Source organism: Mustela putorius, unplaced genomic scaffold (genome assembly GCF_011764305.1).
Source record: "Mustela putorius furo isolate JIRA1106 unplaced genomic scaffold, ASM1176430v1.1 tig00003853_pilon_pilon_pilon, whole genome shotgun sequence".
In the NCBI taxonomy this organism is placed as follows: Eukaryota; Metazoa; Chordata; class Mammalia; order Carnivora; family Mustelidae; genus Mustela; species Mustela putorius.
The window spans coordinates 16,994,175-17,019,953 of NW_025422005.1; the positions used below are offsets into that span (position 1 = coordinate 16,994,175).

Genomic DNA, 25,779 nt, shown 5'->3' on the forward strand with positions numbered 1-25,779 from the left:
TTTTTCTTAAGATTATTTATTTATTTGACAGACAGAGATCACAAGCAGGCAGAGAGGCAGGCAGAGAGAGAGGGGGAAGCAGGCTCCCCGCTGAGCAGAGAGCCTAATGCAGGGCTCCATCCCAGGACCCTGAGACCATGATTTCAGCTGAAGGCAGAGGCTTAACACACTGAGCCACCCAGGCGCCCCTTTTTTAAGATTTTATTTATTTATTTGACAGAGAGAGAAAGAGAGCACAAGCGGGGGTGTGGTGGTGGCAGGTAGTGGGAGAGGGAGAAGCAGGCTCCCAGCTGAGCAGGGAGCTCAATGCAGGGCTCGATCCCAGGACCAGGATATCATGACCTGAGCTGAAGGCCGACGCTTAACTGATTGAGCCACCCAGGTGCTCCTAAGCGAGATTTTCTAAAGGAGGCAAGATTTGGAGGGTCTCTGAATCAGAAAATTATTCCCAAAAGATCTGCCACCCTGTGCCAAAAAGAAACAAAAGCCCAGAGGAGAGAAGGAACTCAGCTCCCTGCTGCCAAGTTTACTTATCTGGCCCCGTCACCATCTTCTCCAAGGGAAGGTACACGCAGGTAGGGAAGAAAGAAGAGGGGAGGGAAAGTTGTCATTTGTGGGACACCTTCATATAAGGCAAGTTGCTTATAAGCCCGTTTTATGGGTAAGGGAACTAGCGATTACTATTCTTGTTATCCAACTGGATTGGCCAAATGATGTACGAGACCCAAGACTGAGATTCATTTATCTGCAGTATGGAAGACAGAACTTGCCCATGGGAAAGAAAAACATTTCCTTCACCTTGAAGTAATCAGCGCCTGATGGCTCAGTCTATTATGTATCCAACTCCTGATTGTGGCTCAGGTCATGATCTCAGGGTCATGATATTGAGCCCCATGTTGGGCTAGGCATTGGGCATGGAGCCTACAAGAGTCTCTTTCTCTCTCTCTCTCTCTCTGCTTCTTCCCTTTCCCCTCTCTTAATAAATAAGTAAATATCAGCAGAAGGAAGCAAAAATTTCTGAATGTCTATTCTTCCTTCCCTTACAAGGCACGTAGTCCAGAGCCCTGCACACAGGAAAGTTCTTGTCGCCGTCACTGCTGTTATTTTTTTTTAAGATTATTTATTTATTTGTCAGAGAAAGAGAGTGAGCGAGCACAGGCAGACAGAATAGCAAGCAGAGGCAGAGGGAGAAGCAGGGTCGTTGCCGAGTAAGGATTGATGTGGGACTCGATCCCAAGATGCTGGGATCATGACGCAAGTTGAAGACAGTGGCTTAACCCACTGAGCCATCCAGGCGCCCCCATCTCTACTGTTATTAAACACATTACTACACATTCAAAGCTAGGGAAGTGAAGATAAACAAAACTCACTCTCACCTCTGAGGAATTCACCCTTGTAGAGGAAGGATGAAAGCAAAAAGTCATCTCTTCCACCCGCTTGATTTTGCAAACCACCTTCACATACGCCATTTCACTGAATTCTCGTGACAACCTCGTGAGGAAGGCATTTTTCCCATTTTAGAGATAAGGAAACTGAGCCTCAAGTGGGTTTCAATGATTTGCCCAGACATTGTAAAATATGAATAAAATAGGAAATAAAATAATGTTCGCAGGAACACACCTTCGTTGGATTAACAGATGTGTTTAAAAGCAATAAAAAATATTATGTGAGGCTGACAAAACATGACCCCATTTTATTAAAAAAATATATATATGTAAAAGATAGCCTTTACTGGATTAAAAAAACAGCCAAGCTCTTAACAACACTCATTTATGGAGCTACCGCGGTGTGCCAGGCGCTTTCTAGGCATCTCTTTAATCCCACAACAACCGGGAAAGGTAGACGTGGTCAGCCTTCTTTCCTGAAGGAGAAGCCAAGCCTCAGAGAGGTGAAGCTCTGTGCCCAGAGTTGCACAGCAACTTGGATAGAGCCAGGAGGGGGCCCCAGGCTCTAAGACGTAGGTGAAGAGCTGGAGCTTGGACCTGTTCCCAAGTCAGTTTTGCCAAGGAAAAGCTCCCGCTGAGAGGTGATCCCTCTCTCTTGTCTCACTCCGCAGAGCTTGATGAGTGGGAGGGAGGCTGCGGGCCGTTCTCCAAGGTAAGAGGGTTCGTTGTAGCCCATTTGGGGAGCAGAACAGCATAGCCTGGCTTTCTCCAAGTGTGTGTGTCTGCGTTCACATGAGTGAGTGTACACGTGTGACTGTGTAAAGTTGGCTGGGTGCCGGGTCTCATAAAGCCACGTGATCCAAATCTGTACCTCTTCCCAAAATGTCAATTTTACTTCCAAAATTGAGACATGATGAATTTTTAAAGAAGATTTCATTTATTGGGCCGCCTGGGTGGCTCAGTGGGTTAAGCCGCTGCCTTCGGCACAGGTCATGATCTCAGGATACTGGAATCGAGTCCCGCATCAGGCTCTTTGCTCAGCAGGGAGCCTGCTTCCCTCTCTCTCTCTCTCTCTCTCCCCCCGCCTGCCTCTCTACTTGTGATCTCTCTCTGTCAAATAAATAAATAAAAATCTTAAAAAAAGAAAGAAAGAAGATTTCATTTATTTATTTGACAGAGAGATAGAGAGCACAAGCAGGCAGAGCGGCAGGCAGAGGGAGAGGGAGAAGCACGCACCCCGCTGAGCAGGGAGCCCAATATGATGCGGGGCTCAATCCCAGGACCCTGGGATCATTACCTGAGCCTAAGGCAGCCACTTAACCGACGAGCCATCAGGGGCCCCATGAGACATGGTGAATTTTACATGAAAGTGCAGATGGTAATAAAATGGCTAAGAACGTAAATGTCATGTGGTATTTCAAGGTGACAAAGGACAACGAGTATAAGGGGAGTCTTTTTATGTACCAAGTACTAGTCTGAGAGCTCTGTACACGTGAACTAGTTTAATGCTCAAAGCTGTCTGTTGCAGGGACTGTTACTACCTCCCCTACCCCCCGTATAGGTGCAGAAAGATGCAGAGACTGAGGATGAAAAAAGTTAACTTGTTCAAGTTCATACAGCCGGGAAGCGGAGGAGTGTGGGCAAACATAAGCATTTCAATAGCCAGATATTAGAACATCTGTATTACCCACGGTTAGTGCAATTAAACATTTACAAACAGATGGGCAGCTGAGGATGATGAAGAAGCAGGTGGCTTCTGCTTGATTACCTTGATAAAATAATGAGGGCTGCCAACTGTCAACAGCTTACCTGGGCCAGCTACTCTAACTCTGTTGTCTTGTTGAATTCCTACTACATCCCTTTGAAAGAGGTACTGTTGGGAGCTAGGCTCAGAGAGTTAGTGTCTGTTGGCTGATCACACAGCTAAGTAGTGGCAGAGATGGGATTTGCATGGGGGTCTCTTTGACCACAAAGCTGCTGGCTACACCAGTGATTATGTCAGCTCTGTCCTCCAGGTCCTCTGGCCTCTGGGTCTTGTTCTTCCTACACCCATCTAGAAGAGACTCCTGTTCTCTTCTAGAGAGGGGTCCTTTTATGAGTGAGCTGCTTCTGGATCAGGCTGAAACTGGCCAGGCTCACAGAGTTCAAAGTTGAGACTTTCCACCCACTGAAAACACACTTGTCATGAAATAGTTACAAATCCCGATCATGAGAGAGGAAGAGCTGGGCACTAACTGGAACTGTAAAGATCTGGCTTTTAAGCTCTAGCTCTGTGAGGAATCCTTTCCACATGACATTGGATGAGTCACTTCCTTGCTCTGGGACTCAGTTTCTCCATCTGTGAAAAGGGAATAGTGAAGCTAGCTGTGACTTCCTGAGGATCTGCCTCACGCAGGTGGGTTTCCAAGTGCTTCACGCTCAGTTCCTCACCAAATCCTCCCCACAGCTCTGCGGACAGGGCGCGGGATCCTGGCAGTACTACAGGGAGGAAACGGAGGCTCAGAGAGGTGACGGAGCTTGTCCAACGTGGCACAGCGGGCGAGTGAAGGCACCGGGCTGGAGTCCTTCTTTTTGGTCCCTGCTCTCCTCCTCAAGGCACCTGGCTGTCCTGCTGAGCAGATGCTCCTGAGGGGCACCGTGTGCGAAACGGCTCTGAAGGGTGCACTTGCTGGGCCGGCCATGCTGAGGTGCCGTGACTGGATTACAGTTAGGAATGTGACAACCATTTCCAGCAAGCTCTTGCTTGGGGTTACCCAGTGCCAGGTACTTCGTAGAGGTCAGCAAAGTTAGTCATCAAAGCAACCATTGCAGACTCTGAAAGGATGAATAACTTACCTGTAACAGCCCAGCTGAGACACACAAAATTCGGATTTCAGCCCGTGTCCGTCTGATTCCCAGACTCACAGAGACAAAGTGCAGGGGGGCTGGGGTCGCTGCCTGAGGCTGATTCTCTATGACCCATTTGTTTGCACAGAGTTTTGAAAGAGCCACAGACATCCACAGCACCGGATGGGGAAGTTGAATCAGAGACCTGGACTCTGCTGCGTACTTCAGGGTGACCTTTGGCAGGTTCCCTAATACCTGGGAGCCTCGTAGGAGTGAAATGGAAGCAATTTCCAAGCCTCCTGTTACCATGTCGACTAAAATGCTGTGCACTGGTGAGTAGGCTCTTCTGAACACCTTCTTGCTGCTGCCTTTGATAAGATGTGGGACCAACATGTAGGCTCCTTGGGACCCACCCCGATGAACCTGCAGTGGAAGCTGGGATCAACCCTTCATACATCTGGACCTGCTGCAAGACCTGTCAGGGGCCCCAGTGGGGGAGGGATGAGTATGAGCCAGTGTGGGCCGGGGCGGGGGGCATCTGTCTTGATGGTCTCTGAGTCCTCATCTCCTTGCATGACCTAGTACCCTGGTGCATCTTGAAACCTTTATTTTTCAACCTTTTATTTATTTATTTATTTTGAAGATTTTATTTGAGAGAGAGAGAGAGAGAGGGAGGAAGTGCACATAAGTGGGAGGAGGGACAGAGACAGAGAGAATCAGGCTCCCCTCTGAGCAGGAAGCCTGATATGGGGCTTGATGCCGGAACCCTGGGATCATACCTGAGCCAAAGTCACACACCTAACCGACTGACCCACCCAGGCACACACACCCTCCCTTTGTTTAATGCTAGAAAATGGCATAAGCTGGGAACAAAACCAAGGTCAGAAAGAACCTGGTTCAGTAAGCAGACGGGGTTTTCTGAGGAGACTGCCATGCCTTGGGTACCCTTATTGCCCTACAACACACACGTTTAGCCCCAAACCAACCAACTGCCAGCTGGCCAGCGACCACCTCGACTTAGGGTAATGAGTTCCATATGTTTCCATAAGAACCCAGCTAAGCTTTTCCCCAGCAGTTCTTAAAAAGTGTTCTCCCCCCTCCCCAGCTTCCAACTCGTGCTTGGCCCACCCTTGTTTCATTTGCTCTTAATGAGGGCAGGAGGGAGGAGGCTGGGTGGCGCTGACAAGGAGGCAATGCTCTCGGGAATCACCATCCCTGACTTCACATTTCCAGATCCTCAGGGCACATGGTGGGGGGAGGGCAGGGCGGGGGTGGGGGCAGAGGGATGTGCTACCAGACCCCGGCAGTCCCTCTATAGGAGCTGTGTGAGGCCATAAGCCTCTCAGGGTCTCACTTACCCCATCTCTAAAGTGGGCATAACAATCCCTGCTCAGGGTAAACAGGTATCACAAAAAGAGCCCTAGAAAGGAAGATAGAGGCTTGGGTTCGAGTCCTGTCTTGACTATAAACTTTCTGTATAGGCCTGAGCAGGTTCCTTCCCCTTTCTGGGCCCTTCTGTCCCTGACAAACTTTAGATTTATGAACAAATGGCAAAACGTACAGAGAAGTACATCAGCTTATCTGTCGGATGCGGGTGGCTCCAGGATGGGGGTCGCAGGAAGCCCAAGGCCTCCCTACCATGGTCAGTGTTACTGCCCACCTGGGCTCCCTTTGATGGCGGTGTGGCCCACCGAGAGTTCGACCTCCTATGTCTGGCACAAAGTTGGAGAAGGGTGGTGGTGGTGAGGAGGAGAGGGAATGTCCCCAGATGGAAAGTCAGTTTATAGCTTGGGTGGGTAAGAGGGGAGGCCGTGGTCAGCCAGCCCCCAGCCATGGAGTAACATGAATCTGAGTTCAGAGGGCCACAGCACCCACTTCCTTAATCTGGGTCATCAAAGACAACCCCCAAATCCTTGTCCTAAATAACCTACTGCCCTGATCCGGACTGTCCCGATCCCACCCAAAGACTGACTCACTAACCTTGACCACTGATGCTACTAGTCAGACTGACCCTCACACTATGTCTGTTACCCCAGGCCACAGACTGCCAGCTGCCAGCTCCCATCCACACTTAGTCCCAAACCCTGTCACAGTCTGGCTGAACCCCAACTCTGGCCACACTCTGACTTCTCACTCTACTTTCAGAGTGATTCCTGATTTTGGTCAGGAGGGGACCCCTTGACCTTGCCACTGACTTACCCTTAAGAGGAGATATAACCAGAGAAGAATTAAATGCTAAATTGTGAGTGAAATAGGACATGAGAGAGGACAGTGGGGCGGGCAGGGGGGGGAGGGGGGGGAGACTGGAGCAGAGGGCAGAGGCTTCCCGGAGGACCCCAGCGGGCCTGGGGCCACACTTGGAAGGTCGGATTGGCCTTGTGCGGGGCACGTCGCAGGCGCTCGAAGAATGCGAGTTGCCTGAAAGAATGAAGGAAGGAAGGAACGGGGGTGCGATCCAGGGCGGCCACCCGGCCAGGGCAAAGCTGCCTAGGCAGGAAGCGGGGTGGGGGCACGCTGAGGCAGCATCGGGCCGAGCGCAGCTGGGGGCAGCGGGAGAGCAGTCGGGTCAGCGACTCCGCTGGGTGGGGGGCCCCCCCCAGGCTGGGAGGCTGGGAACTGGGAGGCCGCGCTGCTGGCAGAGTGGCGGGGGCGCCGCGAGGCTCCGGATGGGCTGGGAGCCCCGCCCGCAGGCTGCGGAGGGAGCCGGAGCCAGAGCGGAGCCAGAGCTCAGACATCCGGGCGCCAGCGAACACCTGCGAGCGGCCCCCAGGGCCCGCGGGGGGAGCGCGGGTCGCCGGGCCGGGGGCGGGGCGGGGAGGGGGCGGGGCCGTCTCGCCTCCGCCCTGCCGGGCTCGGGCCACGTGGGCCGAGGCTCCGCCCCCGCCCGGGCCCTAAGCCGCGGCGGGTGGGCAGCGGCTCTCGAGTTGCGAGGGAGGGGAGCGGGCAGAGCGAACCCCAAGAAGCAATTCTGCGGGAGAGAGTGATAGGGGGTCTTAGAGTGTAGCCTGGGGATCCGAGAAGAGTGGTGGCCATGCGAGGTGATGAGGCCAGGAGGACACATAATTGAAGGTTGCCGGGCGCATCCACAGCTGGGTAGAGCTATAACTGGCGTCCTCAAGACACCATCTCCGGTGTCACGGGCATGACTTTGAATCCCTGCTTTGTTACTTAGAGCTGTGTGGCCACGGGCAAGTTACTTTGCCCGTTCTGAGCCTGGCTGTCTTGCTCGTTTGTTTTATTTACAAAACAAAACTCTCTTCCAAATGTCCCTGTTTCAGATCTGATGTGATAATGAACCCAAGACACTCAGCTAATAGTGAAGCTTGTATTTCAGGGAACTTGGTAGATGCTTTATGTACATTACTTTTAATCCTGCAAAGGAGGTACCATCACCCTCTTTCACAAATGAGGGAGAGTGATCCTGGGTGGCCCTGGGTCTTTCATTCTGCAAGCACCCACTGGGGACTAAAAAAGTACCAGGTGCAGGAAATGGCCAGGGAGAAGAGATGGCCTGGAGGAAACATGAGAATGTGGGTTTTGAAGCTCCTTGCTGTGCCACGTCCGTGTGGTGTGTGACCTCCAAGTAATTCAGCCTCTCTGAATCTGCTTCTTCTGTAAAATGGGAATAATGATACCCGCTTTGTTGGGCTGTGGTGAGGATTAGAAAAAAATTAAGATAACATAGAGCCTGGCACCTGGCAGGCACTCGATAGGTGATTATGACGGAAGACACTATCCTCAATCTGAGAGTTTTCCTACCCGCAGTCAAATCGCTTTCACTCTCTAATGACTAATGAATTGGCATGCTGGTTTCAGCTTTTGTCCCAGCCACCTGAACAGCTCAGGCTCAGCAGACCTGACAGGCAATTTCCTTGGAATTAGCTTAATAATACCTTGTAGGTGTGTGATGCATTTCAAAGAACTTTCCCACCATTATCTTCTGTCCGGGGAGCAAGAACTGCCAGCTGCTGGGCAAAGGAGAAGAGAGGCTTGGAGAGGTAAAAGCGGCTTGCTCAAGGTCACACGGCCGCTGCGGAGCGATTTGGGTCTTTCTAGCCGTCCCCAGTCCCCTAGCTTCTGAGCGAGCAGGAAGCAGCATGCCATGGCAGAAAGGGCAGAAGATCAATGCCTGTGATCAATGGTCTAAGGTAGGGCCGAGTACTTCAGGGTGGATGGCTCAGGATCAGCAATCTTACCTTGATGTGGAAACCGAGGGCAAAGTGGGGGCAATCTCTCGCTTGCGGTTGGATAGCTAGGATGTGTTAGAGCAAGGATCTGCACCCCTGTACAGCTGGCTGTCACCAGAACAAGCACAGCACCTCTAACAAAACCTGGGTGCCTAGACCCAACCTGGGTCTACTTGGTTGAGGTAAGAGTTCCTCACATAGGGACTGAGGACCTCGCAGGGGACTGGAGGTCTGCTATGACTCTGCAAGAGGGTGTGTGTATTTTCTGGTGTGCTCAAACCTCCCACCAGATCATCAGAGACCAGGAAACAGGTTAGGAACCGCTGGTCAGCCAGTTGGCAAAGACAGAGGTTGCCTCCCCACCACGTGCCCCTGTTCACCCCTGAAAACTCACCCGGGTTAAGGCACGAAGGGTGATGACGTGACCTGTTTGTTATGAAATATTGAAGTAACTCATGCCAGGGGCCAACACACAGATGAGATCATATCATAAACAGGAATCTCATGAGGCCAGGAGCCTGGTGGAGCCCACCTGGGGAGCTGCCAGGTGGGGAGCAAAGGGAGATGGTGGCGATTGGTGGTCTTGCCCTCTGCCCCACTCTCAGACCTGGCCTCCTAGGATGGCCAGTCTCAGGCTCTGCTCCTGTCCACTACAATTGTAGTCACTGTAGTTATGTTAAAATCCCATCTCAAGGGGCTGTGAGAACCCGGCTCAGACCCATTATCCATGGAGCCTCAGACTCTCCATTTCTGAAATAGAGTCAAAGATGCTCACAGAGTAGACTCCCAGTGGAGGGGTTATGGGAAGGAAATCCCAGAAGGAATGGAGGCTGTGAGGCTGCTTCAAACTCCCAGTCTAGGCTCAGTCTTCAACTACCTGGCAGGAGGAGAGGGATTGGTATTGGTTCCCAATCAGCACCTAAATCATTCTGATCAGAGTGGCTGGGGGGATTGAGGGATGAGAAAAGCCCCTCTCCTATTTTTTCCAAATTTGGAAGCCCAAGAGGAAGCCAGATCAGAGAGCATGAGGAGGGAAATGAACCCGGGCCCCGATCTGCTTATTCATCTCTAAAATGGGTCTATCAACCACCACCCCTGTCTGGGCTCTGGGTGAGGCTCCACTCTTCCCCATCCTCTGCTAGAAAGACCTGATGAATAATTAATGGCACCGAAGCCATAGGGTAATGGAGCAAAACGGCTCAAGGGACCTAAGAAACTGGGACTCAGGAGACCTAATTTCTATCCTGAGCTCCCAACTTGCTGGATGAGCTCCCCTCACATCATTCCTCATCTGTAAAATGAGGGGCCAGGACCAAGATCTTCTCTGCACCCAACCCTTACTGGATATGCGGATCCCATCATGGACCCTTTCCACTGTCCCCCCAACTCTAGTCTTAGCTGGCATTTCCCCACATCTCCCTTACATAAGCAAGCTTACTTTTCCCAAGGTCCAAGAAGGACATTGATTTCTCCTAAATTCAGCCTTATGAGAGTGTTTGTACTTAAGGAAAACAAATTATATACTCAAATGTTTAAAAACCGTTTATTATGCAAAATGTTAACTTTTATAAAAAGTTTAATATACATTGCATGGTCACAGAAAGTCACCTTCCTGCAAAAAAGGTACAAAAGCTATATACTCTATTATAGAGTTCATAATCAGGGCAACAGAGCCTTTCTCCAAGGAGACCAGAAGACTAGCTCTACTGCTGCCTTGGCAGACTTTGGAGAGCAGCCACCCCCCCCCAACCTCCACACTGTGAAAGACTTTAAAACTTAGGGGTGGGGTGGGGGCCGGGAGACGTCGCCCAGCTGGTGCCCAGAGCTAGCTCTGGCTCTTTAGGCCACCCAAGTTCACAGTCCTTCGCTCCCGGGCGCCAGGTCCAGGTTCGAGGCAGGGGTTCGGGGAAGTCAAGTGGGCAGGGCGAGGTTGGGGCCCATCCATGCCCTCGGGCTTCCGGCCGTAGAGGGTCCCGGGGTCCCAGGCGGAACGGGCGCCAGCACCTGCATTCTGGGCGGGGGAGGAAAGAAGACCAGGGAGCCATCAGTTTCCGCCGAGCGCGCCGAGGCGGGGGCCGTCCGCAGACTGCCCGGCGCCAGGGAGGAAACTTGGTCTCTACCTCCAGCTGATAACTCCGAGCCCCACGCTGCCCCCACCCAGTTGGCGCCAAAGGACCGCAGGCGGAGCCTGCAATCACCCCGCCCTCCTGGAATTGACACTAGCTGGGAGAGGGCAGAGGAAGATACAGCTCCTTTTACGATTCCAAACTACAAACAGAACGGCTCTTTTATTCACCTGCGCCTACTTTTCCTCGAGTCTTTGGCCTCTGATGGAGGACAGGGGCAAAATGCGTTCAAGGTTGAAACGCACATAGGGCGGGGAATTGGTTCTACCATTCATTTAATGTAACCACGGATAAGTCCCTTGCCCCTCTCTCGCCTGATTTTCCCCAAACTGAAGAGGCAGTAATTCCTTAAAAGGCCAACCAGTTCCAAGATCTGTCGTTTAAGCACCGCCCTACCTCCACCCCCCAGGCCGGAGGTGGGGATGCTTACCTGGAGGCGCCAGGACTGCCAGGTCAGTGGCAGAAGCTCCTCTTGTCGTTGGAAATCACAAGTTCCGGAGCGAGCTCAGCTGTCTGAGAAAAGGGAAAGAGGGAAAAGTTATGCACCGCATTTGGGAGTTTTAGGGGTCCAGGAAGCATCCCGGCTCTGGAACTCAGCCCCGCCCCAGCTCCCGCGCACGCCCCACACACCTGGATGGGAAGATGCGGGCCGTCTGGGGGTCCAGGAGCGGGCTCAGCCAGAACCACCTGCAGGTCGAGGATATAGTCGATGACGCGCTGCAGGATTTCCACCTGGCTAAGCTGAGTGCCTCGCGGGACTCCGGGGACCAGTTCCCGCAAGCGCGAATAGCAGTGGTTCATGTCGTCCAACAGGCTCAGCGGCTCCTCGGCTGCGGGACCCTTGCCGCGACCGCGCGCGATGGCCAGGCTGCGTTCAGACAGGCAGCACACCGCCTCGTAGCAGCCGCGCACCGGGCTCAGAGCCTTCATATTGAGGAATGAGACTGGAGGTGCCGAAAGGACGAAGAGAGCCAAAAACCCCCAACAGCAGCTGGCAACGCGCGCACGCCAGCAGCGGCCCCACTTATAGAGCCCACCTCGAAGGCACGCCCCTTTATGCAAAACGTGCGCCCGGGCCCCGCCTCCGCCAATCCTGGGCGTTCACAACCCGGTTAAATTGCAAACAGGCTTCCTCCGGCTGGTCTGACGCCGAATACCGCGGAGTCGCGGATTCAAAGAATGAGGAAGCGCTGATACTGGGGAGAGGCAGGCCTCTTTGCCAGCAAGGATTTTAAAAATCACTTAAAACCATTAAGTTTAAGAATTTGCCTTTTCCTGGCAGCGCCCCAGATCTTTGAGCTCCCCTGCCCCCTGCCAGTCCACCCACAGCCCAACACTAACTCGAACCCACAGCTCCTCTGAGGTCATAAATCCCTGAACAGCAAAGAAGCTTTTTTTTTTTTTTTTAAAGCAAAGGATTTTTCAAGGGAAACTTGTAAGGAATTAGTGCCGCCTTGTTCCCCAATTTGCTGTTCGTCTGACCTCCAGACTCACTGGCGTCAGGAATTATCTTGTGACCGGAGGGGAAAAAAATTAATTGCGGTGAAGCTGAGGTTACAATGAAGAAAACAGATTTGGGCTAGGGCTGAGATTGCAGAAGGAGGAGGGGAAGGGGGTTTGAGCAAAGAACACTATTTATCTGAACAACAGGGGAAAAGAAAAGGAAAAAAAAAGGCAGACTGAATCTGTGATTTTTGCATGGGGAAAGAAAGGAGCTCCCACCCTCTGGCCCCATGGACTCCATAAGCAGCCAAAGATATGCCAATTGTGTTTTGGAAGTGAGTTTGATTAGAATTTTGGATAGAGTTTTAAATATGGAGGACAGACAGGATGATTTCTATATAAATCTTTTTAGGGGCCCCCACTGGGTCAGCCAATCTCTTGACTCTTGCTTTGCCCTCCCCCCCCCCCACTTTCCACACACCTCTCTGCAGAAAACAATAGTTTGGTAATTTCATCACTCAATTGTCTGTCCCTTTCTGCTATGGAAGGGTAGGCCACCTGGACTTGATTATTCTTAGCCTTGCTGAAATAACTCCAGCTCTGAGAGCCCAGGAAAGGGATCAGAGGACAGGGAAGCTAAGCCTTGTATTGCAACAGGACATTGCACTCAGTATTCTTTCCTTGTCTTCTTGTCACTTCCCAGAACTTCTGGGAATTCGCAGCCTCAAATGCTGGTTTTCATCTTGGAAACCCAGGTGGGATTCCCCCAATGGTTGCTTCCTAAGTCAATCAGTTGGTAAATATTTATGGAGTCACCTTACATAAAACAGTGGCTCCTGCTCTCAAGAATCTCACAATTTGGGGAGACAAAATTAACACAGGAAACAATTAAGAGTTCTATAGTATGTGGCACTGATTAACAAGACAATGGGAGCTCAGAACTAGGAGAATCTCAAAATTGTCATGGTAGAAAGGACACTGGGCTGGGAATCAACATCCCAGCCATAGGATCTTGAACAAGTCCAGGTACCCTGGCCTTGGTTTGCTTTGTAAATAGTATGGTGAGATGGTGCTAAGTGATTATTTTAAATCCTTTCCAATAATGGAAATCTAAGGCTTTATGAAATTTGGACAGGCAGGAGTGGGATGGTAAAGGGCCCAGAGAGGGGCCATAAAACATGTCCAGTGTCACGCCACAGCTAATGGCAGAGCCAATCCTGAAGTCCCATTGTTTCCCATCAAACCACAGGGCTCTGTGTTGCAAGAAAGGGGTCTTCTAAAGACTTTTCCCTAAAAAGTTAATGTTTGCAAGTTTCTTCTACTCTTTAGCATAAGAAGAAAGAAGACGATAACCAATAACCTGTGAGTGCACAAGTCAGTCTATAAATGCTATAGACGTCAAAAGAAGAGAATGCCAGCTATTTGGTCATGGGAAGGGGAAAATGGTGGCTCTGCAAGACTTCTGAGTGACCAAATAGAAAACCCTTTCCTTTTCTATCACACAGACTTCCGTGGTTTGTGCAAAATGGTCTAGCTGGGGCCGGCAGGGGCGGGGGCGGGCGGGGGTGGGGTTGTTGTGGGCGCTAGGGGTTGCTGAGGGGTGGTTCTGAAAAATCATGGCCTTTGGGGCCGGCCGATTTATGTTCACATCCCTGTTCTTCTCTTTTACTAATGATGTTGAACTAAGTCAACTCTCTGTGCCTCAATTCCCCAGTTTATAAAATGAAGCTAATTAGACCTACCTCATTTATTCAACAAATAATTATCGCATGCCTCTGCTCCGCAAGGCACTTGACATGCTCTCTCCACCAGATCAGTTAGTCTCTTCGGTGCCTGGGGACACAGCATAGGGCCAGGTGTGTGGTAGGTGCTGGGTCCACAGGTCCATACAGGTTCTCTTTTCTCCTTCTCCCTCCTCCGTTACTACCACTGATGCCTCAGGCTTGTGTACCTGTTTGCAAAGCACCTTCACATTTATTATTTCCCAAGATGATTTCAGGCTGAAATGCCTCTGGGCTGTGTGACACAGGCAGTAGAAAGTGCAGTGGGATTAGCAAGCAGAATTCTCTCTTGCCACGCCAGTAACTTGCAATGTGGCCTTGGACGTGTGTTCTTGCTTCCTGGGCTGAATTTTCTGCAAAATGGTGGGGGAGGTGGGAGCAAAGGACCTCTGGGGGTCTTCTCCAATCTAAGATTCTAATTCTGAAAGAAGCAGGGTACGGTTGGGAACACTGAATAAAGATTGAACCCGAGAGACTTCTTTTTCCAACAGCGGACTGGAGGGCTAGCTCAGGCCTTCTGCGACTAGTTTAGTGGTGGCGGGGCCTCAGCCTCTTATTCCAAATGCCTCTGAACTTTCTGTTCCCAGTTCTGCTCCTTTTACCAGCTTTTTCCCCCCTCTTGCATTTTTTATTTTTATGAAAGGATGTCATTAAGGCTTTTGTCTGCGCTGTTTTTGTTTCAGAACTTTTCTCACAATCCTATTTTTTGTTGAGGAATCCGCTCCTTTGCCCAGCTGTGGGTCCCGGTCCCACAGCTGTGTTGATCTAAGACTCAGCCCCAGACAGCCTGGCGCCAGGGTGGGACGTCATGCGTTCACACAGGGATGCGTGTCCCAGGCAACCTTTCCTCGGGCAGTCACCGGTCGGCGACTGCCGCCCCCACCAATGAGCGCCCGACACCCGAGAAAGGGGCGGGGCCTGCGCCTCCCCGGCAGGCGAGCGGCTTGTGAATTGCAGATGCTGGGAACTTGATAACGTTCCCTGAATTGGGGCCCTTTAAATTCTTTTTTCCCTCCCTCTTTTAGTTCTTTCTTTTCTTCCTTTTGTTTATTCTTTCTCTCCACCTTCTTCCCTCATCTATATATGTATATAGTTTTTTTTCTTTGTCATCTCCTTCTTCCTTTTAAAACTATCTCCTCCCAGTGTCAGGAATCATTTTGTAAGCATTTCCAGGAACTGAATCTTCCTTTGCCAAAATGGAAAGAAAAAAAAAAAAAAAAGAAGAAGAAAAGAAAAAAAAAGTCAGTGTTGTGTACTCTGATTTTTTGAAGAGTTGGCAGAACTATTAAGTTATACTGTTTTGTCTTTAAAATTTTAAAAAGTGGTGGGGGGTCTCTGAGCTGTCGCTTTCAAAGCCAGAGTAATGATGATGAGAACTGCAGATGTCTTTTTGCCTAAACTGAGTTTCTATCTACTTGTCTACCTATCCCCCCCCCCCCCATTATGTTGTGAAGTTGGAATCAAGGGAACCTCAAACACTTGCCCAAGGTTACTGGGATGTCAGCTGTCGACTTGGGGCCTCCTCCTCCCTTGGCTCCCTGTCCACTCTGTCCACTAACTCTCATTAGCATTAGGGTGGTCTGCTGTGGTCTCAGAACATCCCCGGGTGCTGTATTTCCTAATAGGTACCTGTTTGCTCCCAAAGTGCCTTAACTGTGTGCTGAGGATTTTCCAGCTGGGCACATAGAACATGCCCCCCCCCCCGCCTCCTACCCCCCCTCTCCCCACAGTGAGCCTAGACCTCAAAGTGCTGCTTGAAACTCATGTGACACAAGGAAAGCACAGGGAATTCAGAATTAAGACCAGCCTCAAATTCCTGTATGAAGTACTTCCCCTCACTCTGCCTCAGTTGTCTCCTCTGTAGAATGGGGAGGAAAATAATATCCACTTATCTCACAGCTGAAAGGATCAAAGGGGAGGAGGGATGGAAAATACTGTGGGAACCGATTAGTTATTTTTCTGTGCTATGATGTGATGGACCCCTGGTGGGTGGACTAGATGGTACCAGTTGCGTTTAATGGTTTATGCTGAGACTGTTCTCAGGAATGTGGGTAATATGGAGAAGGGACTGTAGGAAGCATGGGGTTCTAAGACTTGAGTCCTTATAGGGGCGGGGATTTCAGAGACCTCCAAGATAGGCTATTCTATAGTTAAGAAGTACTTGGTGCTAGCATCACCATCATCATCCTTCATTGAATCTTAACCGTTCACCTTCTCATACATTATCTCACTGATGCATTTTATGAAAAGGAAACTGAGGCTCAGAGAGGTAATTATGCTTGCCCAAGTTCACATAGCCAGTGAGTGGTAGATCCAAGATTTGCACCCATGTCTGCCTGTCTCAAAACTTGTATCCTTCTTTGCCTATGCCTTTCATCCTGTCCCTTCAAGGAACTTCTTGCGAAGGTAGATTAGACCCGACAGCATTTTACTGTACTGGATAGAGAAAAGCAAAGTCGGGGGTAGGTAGGGGATGCATTTGATAGGAAGACAGACACTAAGGTGCTGGGAACATTAAGGGAAAAACCTTTCTTTTCTAAGCAAAGAGACTCGGGGAGCATTGGAAATTTCTTGGAAATGTGAAGCTTTTTTTATTTCCCCAAAAGCCTTTTCTTGTCCATGTTTTAAGGGATGTTTATTCTTAAAGTGCAGAATGACATCTCCTGTTTTTAAGAATCCGTTTTGAATTAAGTTTCCTCCCTCTCTCATTCTTCCAACCCCAGTTCCACCTTTTTGGTCCAGTCATACCACCCTGAAGTTAACCAACCCCTTGCTTCAACAGGTAGGCAGTGACCATGGATGTCCAGGAGCTGGTTGGGCATCTGGGGTGAAGGAGTGGACACCCACAGGGAAGCGAGTAGGGAGTTTATTTTCTAAGAACCTATCCTTTGTTGGGTGCCTTATAAAATATCTTATATAATCTGCTCTAGAGGCTTTGGGGGTAGGTATTATTATGGCAAATATCCTGAAGTTCAAAGAGATTTGTCACACAGCTTGTTGGTATAAAACCCCACCAATCAGGATTTGAATCCGGGTCTGTGGCTCAAATCCTGACACGCACGAGGATGAACACACACATAGTGTGTTCGTGCTCATGTGTGAAACTGCACACAGTGTGCAGACACAAAGGACTGGTTCTCTCCCGCTAACACTTACAGGCTAGTGAGTATGACCAGCAACACTGTGTCAAACAGGGACAGTTTGGAACTTCTAGAATTTGGAGAGTATCAGTGGGTTATGTGAGAGTTTAACTGTGACTTAAAAAAAACAAAAACAAAAACAAAAAAAACACCAAGGGAAGGGTTGAGCCTGGATGGCTCAGTCAGTTAAGTGTCTGTCTTTAGCTCAGGTCATGATCCTGGGGTCCTGGGATCAAGCCCCACTCCCTGTTCAGCCAGGAACCTGCTTCTTCTTTCCCCTCTGCCTACCATTCCCCCTGCTTTTGCTCTCTGTCAAGTAAATAAATAAAATCTTAAAAAAAATAAAAATAAAAACAATAAAAGGAAACACATATATTGCAGAGGTTTTAGTCTTTCCAAAGCACTTTCACTCGGGCTTTCATTAAACACTCCCAGCTACCCGATGGGCCATAGAGGTCACCTGCCTTGTGACCAGGTGGTCTTTCTTTGGTTTCAGTATCCCTCCCAGTGCCTGACACAGAGTGGGCAGGCACTTAGTGAAGATATACTGAATGACAGTCCACCTCGGTCATCACTTTTAGGAGATCCCTTGGGTGTGGAGGGATTTAAAACCCAAATGCAGGTTATACTGGCTGACTCTCTGATTCTGTGACTCTCGGGCCTAGTGTCTTTGCTGCAGAAACCCGCAGCTGGATTTGGGCTCCCACGAAAGGGGGGGTCAGAAAAGGCTGTAGAAAGATGGAGTCCGAAGAAAGAAAAAAAGGTACTTCCCACAAAGGTCTTGCAATGCAATGTTCACCCTTCCCAGATACGGTCTTGTGTTGGCCTACGTCCCAGTTGCTGCTCAAAGGCTTTGAGGGTAGGTACTGAGGTCAAGAGAGGGGGATCTGACCTAAGAGACAGGTGTCCCTGCCTGAGAGGAAAAGGCTCCTCCACTCCCAACCAGAGGGCCTCCTGCCCGCTACAGGTGCTGCTGAGTGGAATCATTACCATGGAGGCCCAGGCATCGGCAGGCCTACAAAGGACCACCTTCGCTGAGCGCCAAGAGGGAGCCGGGCATCTTACATGTATTTTCTCTGTCTCAATCCTCATATCAGTTGAAGTCAGAGGGGTGAGGTGACTTGCTCAAGGTCACTCAGCTGTTGGGAAGCAGAGCAGAGCCGCCTGAGTCCAAAGCCTGTGCAGTTAGTCAAGCTACCAACTGCAGGAAAATGCTGGAGAACGGGGGACTGTCTTAAGGGGGAATTGAGGATGGGAAGAGAAGGAAGTGCACATCTGAAGTCCATTTTGCTCAGCAGCTCCTCATGGTGTCTGGCACTGTATGTGTGTATGTCTCTGAGTAAGTGGGTTCTCCAGAAAGTGTGTGTTCCTTCCTGAGTGTGGGTCCTTCACCCCTCCCTGGGTTTTGGGATCCCTCTTGAGGGTTGTGTGTCTGGGCCCCTGGTGAGAGTGTGGGTGTCTCTCCCATGCTGCGGCCCATTTACATTTGTGGGGTGGTTCCCTGCCCAGCATAGGGCATTCATACGAGCTTCTGGGGGGTGTGCAGCCTTCTCCCTAACATGCCCTTTGCAGTGTGCGTCCCTCTCCCCCCAGTCCTGGGGCCAGGTGCAAACAGAGCCAAGAGGACAATGAGCTTGCACGCCCGGGTGGCCTTTTCCTCCACTCCCTCATTCTCTGTGACCCCCTCCGCCTTCACCCCCGCGCCCTGGCTGCCCCTATTCTGGCCCTCTCCGACCTTGGCCCTCCTCGCCTGTGCCAGGGCGCCCCACCTCCGCCCTGCCAGACCCTCCGGGTCCTCCCTGCCTGCCCCTCTGCGGCCCCCACCCGAACCCTCCCCGCCCGCTCCCCCAGGCCCCGCGGCTCCCTCCCGGACCCTGCCGGACCCTCCCCGCCCGCCCCACCCGCGCCCCGCGCGCCCCGAGCCCCGCGCCCCCACCCCCGGCGGCCCCAGGCGCGCAGCTGCGGGACACACAATCGCCGGCGCCCCCTCCCCACCCCCCGCGCAGCCCCTCGCCCAACAAAAGCCGCTTTCTTTCCCCACAACAGATTAAAGACCAGGAGGGGGTGAAAAATAGCTTCTCCAGCCCTGGCGGGGGAGGGGCGCGGGAAAAGCTGGGCTTTGGGGACTCTTTGATGGCGAGCGTGTGGGAAACCCGGAGGAATGTGGCTGCTGGGATCCGCGCAGCAGGGCGAGGCTCCGGGAGAAGGACCCGCCCCCCCCCCCGGGACCCCCGCGCCCCCCTCACCGCGGACCCTCGTGTGCCCCGCGCCCCGCGCCCCCGCTCGCTGAGCCCTCTCGCTCCTGCGCATTCTGTCTGTCTCTCGGGCCCTTTTCTCTATTTCGAACTTCTCGGTCGTCTTCCTGTTTGCCGTTCTTCGAATTTTCCTTTTCGCAAACCCCCTTGCTCGTCCACCTCTTTTCTTCTCATTTCTATTCGCTGCATCTCCGACTCCGTGTCTTTCTTTATCTTTATCTGAACACCCATCCTTTATCTTGTCTCTGGACACACTCTGCGTGCCTCTTGGTGGCCTTGTCTCAGTTTCTGGGTGGCTCCTCGTCTGTGTCTACGGCTGGGGCTCTCCTGGGTTGGCTCATAGGGACGCTGCTGGGTTTAGCACAGTCTCCTGCCTGTTTGGAGAGGGCTGGCAAGAGAGAACCTGGGATGTGGGCAGTTTGTTGAAACATTCCTCTCCCTACACAGACACACCTATGAGTGCAGATGGGAGCCTGCAAGGGGAAGACTGCGGGAGCCCAGAGAACAGGCAGGGAGAAGACTTGCGGTGGCCTGGCCTGCTAGACCAGGGTCCACTAGGAACAGGGGCTCTTGGAGGCATCCAAGGGTTCAGCATTATTTTTGGCCCAGTTTAGTTCAGTCTCTGAAAGGAATTCCTGGCCCAGGACCAGATGGTGGCCTTGGGACCCTGATGGGAAATGGGTTGGGTCTCCTGGCCCCCTCCCATCTAGTCCTTGGGACAGGGCTTGGGGGAGGGAGGAGGCTGAGGCAAGACAAAGGGCTTCCAAGTGGCTTGGGACAGAGACCATCCTGGCAGAGACCTGGAGGTATGTGCAGGGAGGCTCAGCCTCCAATCTTGGAAACACAGCCTTTGCACTTGGCTCTGCCACTAGCTGACAACCCTGGGCAAATCCTTTGTCCTCTTTGGGCATCAGTTCACCCACCTGCGAAAGGAGATCTTTGTTTAGATCAGTGGTCCTCAGCCTTTTATTCTACCCACAGATCCCAAGATCCAATTTATTCCAAATGCATTGCTTATATTAATTAATCTGCTTTCTCATTTTGTATTTATGAAAGACAAGCATTCAGAGTTTCTGATTAGCATGATTCATTACCATGCAGAGCTGTTCTAATTCCAGCCAAAGACACCCCACGGAGACCCCCAAAGCCCTGGTGCTTTAGTAGTCTGTGCAGTAGAATCCCATGGGAGACTCTGCTTCAGAGTCAGACAACTTGGGTTTGAATACTGAATCTGCTAGCGTCCAGCTGTGTGACCTTGGGGAGGTCACACCCTCCCTCTGCTTCCTTATCTGTAAAAAAGGAGATATTCATAACATCAACCCCCAGGATTGTGGTGAGCATTACATCAGATAACAGAAAAATGTAAGAAATAGGTGCTCAAGGGCTCCTGGGTGGCTCAGTGGGTTAAAGCCTCTGCCTTCGGCCCAGGTCATGATCCCAGGGTCCTGGGATCGAGCCCTGCATTGGGCTCTCTGCTTTCTCTTCTCTCTGCCTTCCTCTCTGCCTACTTGTGATCTCTCTGTCTATCAAATAAATAAACAAATAATCTTGAAAGAAAGAAAGAAAGAGGTGCTCAATAAACAGGAACTGATAGAATATCGATGCCCTATACCAACACTGCCAGATAGAACCATGAGGCAGCCCAGTGGGACCGCATTTGTCACTTAAAGTTTCCTAGCAGCCACCTTTTTATTTTTTTATTTTTTAAAGATCTTATTTATTTGTTTGACAGACAGAGATCACAAGTAGGCAAAGAGGCAGGCAGAGAGAGAGGCGGAAGCAGGCTCCTTGCTGCACAGAAAGATCGATGCGAGTCTTGGTCCCAGGACCTGGGGATCATGACCTGAGCTGAAGGTGGAGGCTTTAACCCACTGAGCCACCCAGGCGCCCCGGCAGCCACCTTTTAAGAAAGTAAGTACAGTGAAATTAATTTCAATAATGTATTTTACCTAACTCCAATTACCCCAAAATATTGTCATTCAAACATATAATTAATACCAAAAAATGACTCGTTTCACATTATTTTTCACACTGGTGAAAATTCACACACACCGAAATTCATACACGTGATTTTGTGCACACCAAAATCTGGTGTGCTTTTCTTTTTTTTTCCCTCAAGATTTTATTTATTTATTTGACAGAGAGAGATCACAAGCAGGCAGAGAGGCAGGCAGATAGAGAGGGGGAAGCAGGCTCCCCGCTGAGTGGAGAGCTCGACTCGGGGCTCGATTCCAGGACCCTGAGATCATGACCCGAGCTGAAGGCAGAGGGCTAACCCCTTCCCTGAGCCACCCAGGTGCCCCTGGTGTGCTTTTCCTCACGCAGCACATCTCAGTTCAGACTAGCCACATTTCTAGTGCTCAGTAGCCACTCATGGTTAGTGGGAAACAATTGGACAAGACTGCACTGATCGAATTACTTAGAAAGCCAAGGTAGATTTAAAGAGGAAAGAACATTGGAGTTGAGTGTTGAAGGCCAGCATGGATATTATTTTATTTTATTTATTATTTTTTTAAAAAATATTTTATTTATTTATTTATTTGCCAGGAAGGGAGAGAGAGAGCACACAAGCAGGCAGAGAGGCAGGCAGAGGCGGAGAGAGAAGCAGGCTTCCTGCTGAGCAAGGAGTCATGGGATCATGACCTGAGCCAAAGGCAGTGGCTTAACCCACTGAGCCACCCGGGCATCCCCAGCCTGGATTCTAATACATGAAGAGCAGGCAGGAGGAAGACAGGAGGGAAGAGGGCAGAGAATGTGAGCCAAAGTGCTAATTAGCTTGCATAGGCAGCTTCTAGAAGGTGGGTCGCTGCTGGCCAAGACTGGATAAATAGTTGGAGGTGGGGTGTGCGAGGTGTCTTGAGTGCCAGGCTAAAAGCATAAAGAATGTGGGTATTAATACTTTAGAGATCCACCTTCTTTGCAGGGAAGAAGACAGCCGTACCGTGGGTAGTGTTGATTCTATTAAGATCTTGGTTAGCACCAGCTACCATTTCTTGAAGATTCACTATGACCAGGCACTATGCTAACACATTATGTTAATTACATCATTTAGTTCTCTCAACAAACCCTCATACATTGCTGATGGGTATGGAAAATTTTGGAAAACAGTTGGCACTTTTGTAAAAAGTTAAAACATATGGGGCGCCTGGGTGGCTCAGTGGGTTAAAGCCTCTGCCTTTGGCTCAGGTCATGATCTCAGGGTCCTGGGATCAAGCCCGGCATTGGGCTCTTTGCTCAGCAGGGAGCCTGCTTCCCCCGCTTTCTCTGCCTGCCTCTCTGCCTACTTGTGATCTCTGTCTGTCAAATTACTAAATAAAATCTTTAAAAAACCCACATAAATTGACCATAGGACCCAGCAATTCTTGTAGGCATCCACCCAAGAGAAGTGAAAATATATGTCTAGTATGTTGGTATATGACTTGTATGTGGATACTCATAGCCACATTGTTCACTAGAGCCACAAAGTGGAATCAACCCAAATATCCATTAGCTGATGAATGGATAAACAGACACATCTCCATACAATGGAGTATTATTCAGCAATAATAAAGGGAATGGGGTAGTGATATGTGCAACACACAGATAGAATTTAAAAATATTATGCTAAGAGATGGGTGCCTGGGCAGTTCAATTGGTTAAGGGTTGGACTCGATTTCAGATCAGGTCTTGACCTCAGGATTGTGAGCTTGAGCCCTGTGTCCGGCTTTGGGCTCAGTGGGGAGTCTGCTTGACATTGTTTCTCTCTCTCTCTCTGCCCCTCCCCACTCCCCTCTCTCTAAGTGAAAGGAGCAAGACTAAAAGGAGAATATGTTATATGATTTTATTTATGGGCGATTTCCAGAAAAGGTAACTTTATATAGAGAGAAAGTAGACTAGTGGTTGTCTACTGGGACAGTAGAATAGGAGGAAGAAGGGGTGTGACTTTTAATGGAACAGGGTTTTGGAGGGGGAAAGGGTTGATAAAAATATTCCAAAATTGTTGTGGTGATGTTTTGCAACTCTGTAAATATGCTAAAAATCATTGAATTGTATACTTAAAATGGGTGAGTTTTATGGTATGTAAATTATATCTCAATAGAGCACTTTCATTTTTTAAAGATTTATTTTAGGGAGAGAGAGCACACACATGTAGAAGCAGGGGGCGGGCCAGAGGGAGAGGGAGAGAGAAAATCTCCAGCAGACTCCCAGTTCAGTGCCCAGCCCAAGGCTGAGCTCCATCTCACCACCCGAGATCACGATCCCAGCTGAAACCAGAAGTCAGGCACTTAACTGACTGAGCCACCTAGTCACCCCTAAAGCTCCTTTCTCCCAGTGGTGAGATGGAGCCCCTCATTGGGTTCCCTGCTGCTCAAGGATTCTGTTTATGCCTCTCTCTCTTCTCCTCCCGGACTCATGCACGCTTGGTCTCTCTCTCTCTCTGCCCCTTGCATCAATCAATCAATCAGTCTTGGTGGCGGGGAGGTGGGGGGTGTGGTAATTCCCCCTGCGTTTGCCATAGATGCTGCCCTTGTCTCCTTGCACAGATGTGGACCTCTCAGAGAGGTGACGCCAAGGCTGCTCAGCCAGGAAGCGGAGGAGTCGGGTTTTGAAGCCCACAGAGCCAGGCTCCTGACCTTGGGGCTCTCCCACAGGATGAAGGTTGCTTGCGCTGAGCCCTCCATCTTTTGGGGGGTACTTACCGCACCGGTTTGGTGCCAGACATGTTTTCAAGCTGCAGCAACTGCTCTCTTAGAAGACAAGGGTCAGGGAGAGGCTGCGGATTTGGGACGCAGACAGAGCCTGCTTCGTGAGAAAGCTGGGGCCGCTGGGCCAGGGTCATGTGTAGGTTCCCTGCTCTGACTCCCCCTCTGACTCTCCACCTCAACTCTGCCTCCCTCCCAGGGGAGAAAAGGATTTGGTTCCAAAGCTGAGGCCAGAATAGGAGCCAGAGACCTGACCTGACCCCCACCTTGGAATCTAGTGGATCTGGGGCCAAAGATGGGGGAGGGGCTGCCCCCAAACCCAAGGAACAAACCCTGTTATTTTATAATCGCACCATAGAGCAGACTTGAGTGGAAAGTCACAGGATCTGAAATCTTGAAAATTGGTTTGAACCTCTACCTCTCAGTCTCCCCATTCAGTGTCCTTGAGTGACTTGCGTACATGCTCCTAATCTCTGGTTCTCTTACCTTTGGAACAGAGACAGTGATATTCCCTTGGGTGGTTGTAAAGATTTGGGGAACCAGGGATTAAATTCATTTTATTTTATTTTATTTGTTTTATAAAAATTCACTTTATTTTAGACTGCCTGCATTACATGTCTTAAGTTGCTGCGGTTCTAAGTAATTTCCCCACTCAAAAGAAACAAGGTTACAGACCTGTACCCCTGGAGCAAATAATACATTCATTATATATTTTAAAAAGAAAGAAAGAAACAAACAAACAAACAAACAAACAAGGTTAAAAGAGAATAGTAAAAATAGTTAATAATTCAAGTCAGCATTTATGGATGCTGATTCTGTTCTGTTTTAGGTGCTTTCCCTGCATTAACTCATTAATCTTCATCACAACCCATGATGTTGGTATTATTATTACTCCCATTTTACAGATGCAGAAATTGGGGTTCAAAGAAGTCAGGTATGTTGCTCAAGGTCACCCAGTGTGGGAAGGACAAGCCAACTTGACACAGAGCCTTTGCTTTCTGCCATTTATTTATTTCTTTAAGTAAACTCTATGCCCAATGTGGGGCCTGAACTCACAACCCCAAGATCAAGCGTTGCATGCTCTACCAATGGAGCCAGCCAGGTGCCCTGCTTTTTGCCATTTAGAATGGAACAGAATAGAACTCAAGAAGACGGCAGTGTCAGGGTTGTGATTTTGAGACCCACATTGGGTGTACAGACTACTTAAAAATAAAATCTTTTTTAAAAAATGTGTTGTTGTTGTTTTTTTAAGATTTTATTTAGGGGCGCCTGGGTGGCTCAGTGGGTTAAAGCCTCTGCCTTAGACTCAGGTCATGATCCCAGGGTCCTGGGATGGAGCCTTGCATCTGGCTCTCTGCTCAGCTCTCTGCTTCCCTCTCTCTCTGCCTGCCTCTCTGCCTACTTGTGATCTCTGTCTGTCAAATAAATAAAATAAAATCTTTTAAAAAAATTTTATTTGGTTGATAGAGAGAGCAAGAGAGCACAAGCAGTGGGAGTAATGGAGAGAGAGAAGCAGGCTCTCGGCTGAGCAGGGAGCCCAATGTGGGGCTTGATCCCAAGACCCTGAGATCATGACCTGAGCCAAAGGCAGATGTTTAACCATCTGAGCCACCCCCGGTGCCCCTAAAAATAAAATCTTAAAAAAAAAAACAAGGAGAAGAAGAAAGAGGAGGAGGAGGAGGAGAAGGGGAAGAAGAAAACAACTCCAGTCTGGTTTACTGAAGTTCTGGTGTGTGAGGGTAAGGAAAAGCAGCAGTCAGTTAAGATGACAAGTCTAAAGTAATTTTTTAGCATCTCACCATTTCTGAACCTCTCTGCAAGGAGGTCACACCTGTCATCTTCATGAGAGTACGGGGAGTCACCATGACAACTCTATCTGTCTTACCTTTAGCATGAACTATCATATGTGAAAATATTTTTATATTTATAAAAGGATTTCAATTTAATGTTTTAA

At 50.0% G+C, this 25,779-nt stretch overlaps 1 protein-coding gene and 1 long non-coding RNA gene across 2 annotated transcripts in view; one reads left to right on the plus strand and one right to left on the minus strand.

Annotated features, from left to right (window-relative positions):
* Positions 1-1,465: 1,465 nt before the first annotated feature.
* The window catches only part of LOC106004091, a 29,575-nt gene continuing 5,261 nt past the window's right edge, over positions 1,466-25,779 (plus strand). Inside the window, exons 1-2 of the long non-coding RNA XR_001176945.2 lie at positions 1,466-2,097; positions 4,360-4,543. This is a non-coding gene — a long non-coding RNA (uncharacterized LOC106004091). The remainder of the gene's footprint in view (positions 2,098-4,359; positions 4,544-25,779) is intronic.
* On the minus strand, positions 9,928-11,536 carry ID3 (inhibitor of DNA binding 3, HLH protein). Its single transcript, XM_004741202.3, has 3 exons — positions 11,155-11,536; positions 10,955-11,037; positions 9,928-10,409 (listed from the first exon to the last, which is right to left on the minus strand). Exons 1-2 carry the CDS (start codon positions 11,452-11,454, stop codon positions 10,978-10,980), a joined length of 360 nt encoding a protein of 119 aa, XP_004741259.1. The 5' UTR covers positions 11,455-11,536; the 3' UTR covers positions 9,928-10,409; positions 10,955-10,977.

What these genes read in the sequence shown, in the direction of transcription:
- ID3 (XM_004741202.3), bottom strand. Translation starts at nt 11,454, where the DNA reads ATGAAGGCTCTGAGCCCGGTGCGCGGCTGCTACGAGGCGGTGTGCTGC. An exon ending in GCCCGCATCTTCCCATCCAG is followed by an intron (nt 11,038 to 11,154) that starts GTGTGTGGGGCG and finishes CCCTTTTCTCAG; the next exon opens with ACAGCTGAGCTCGCTCCGGA.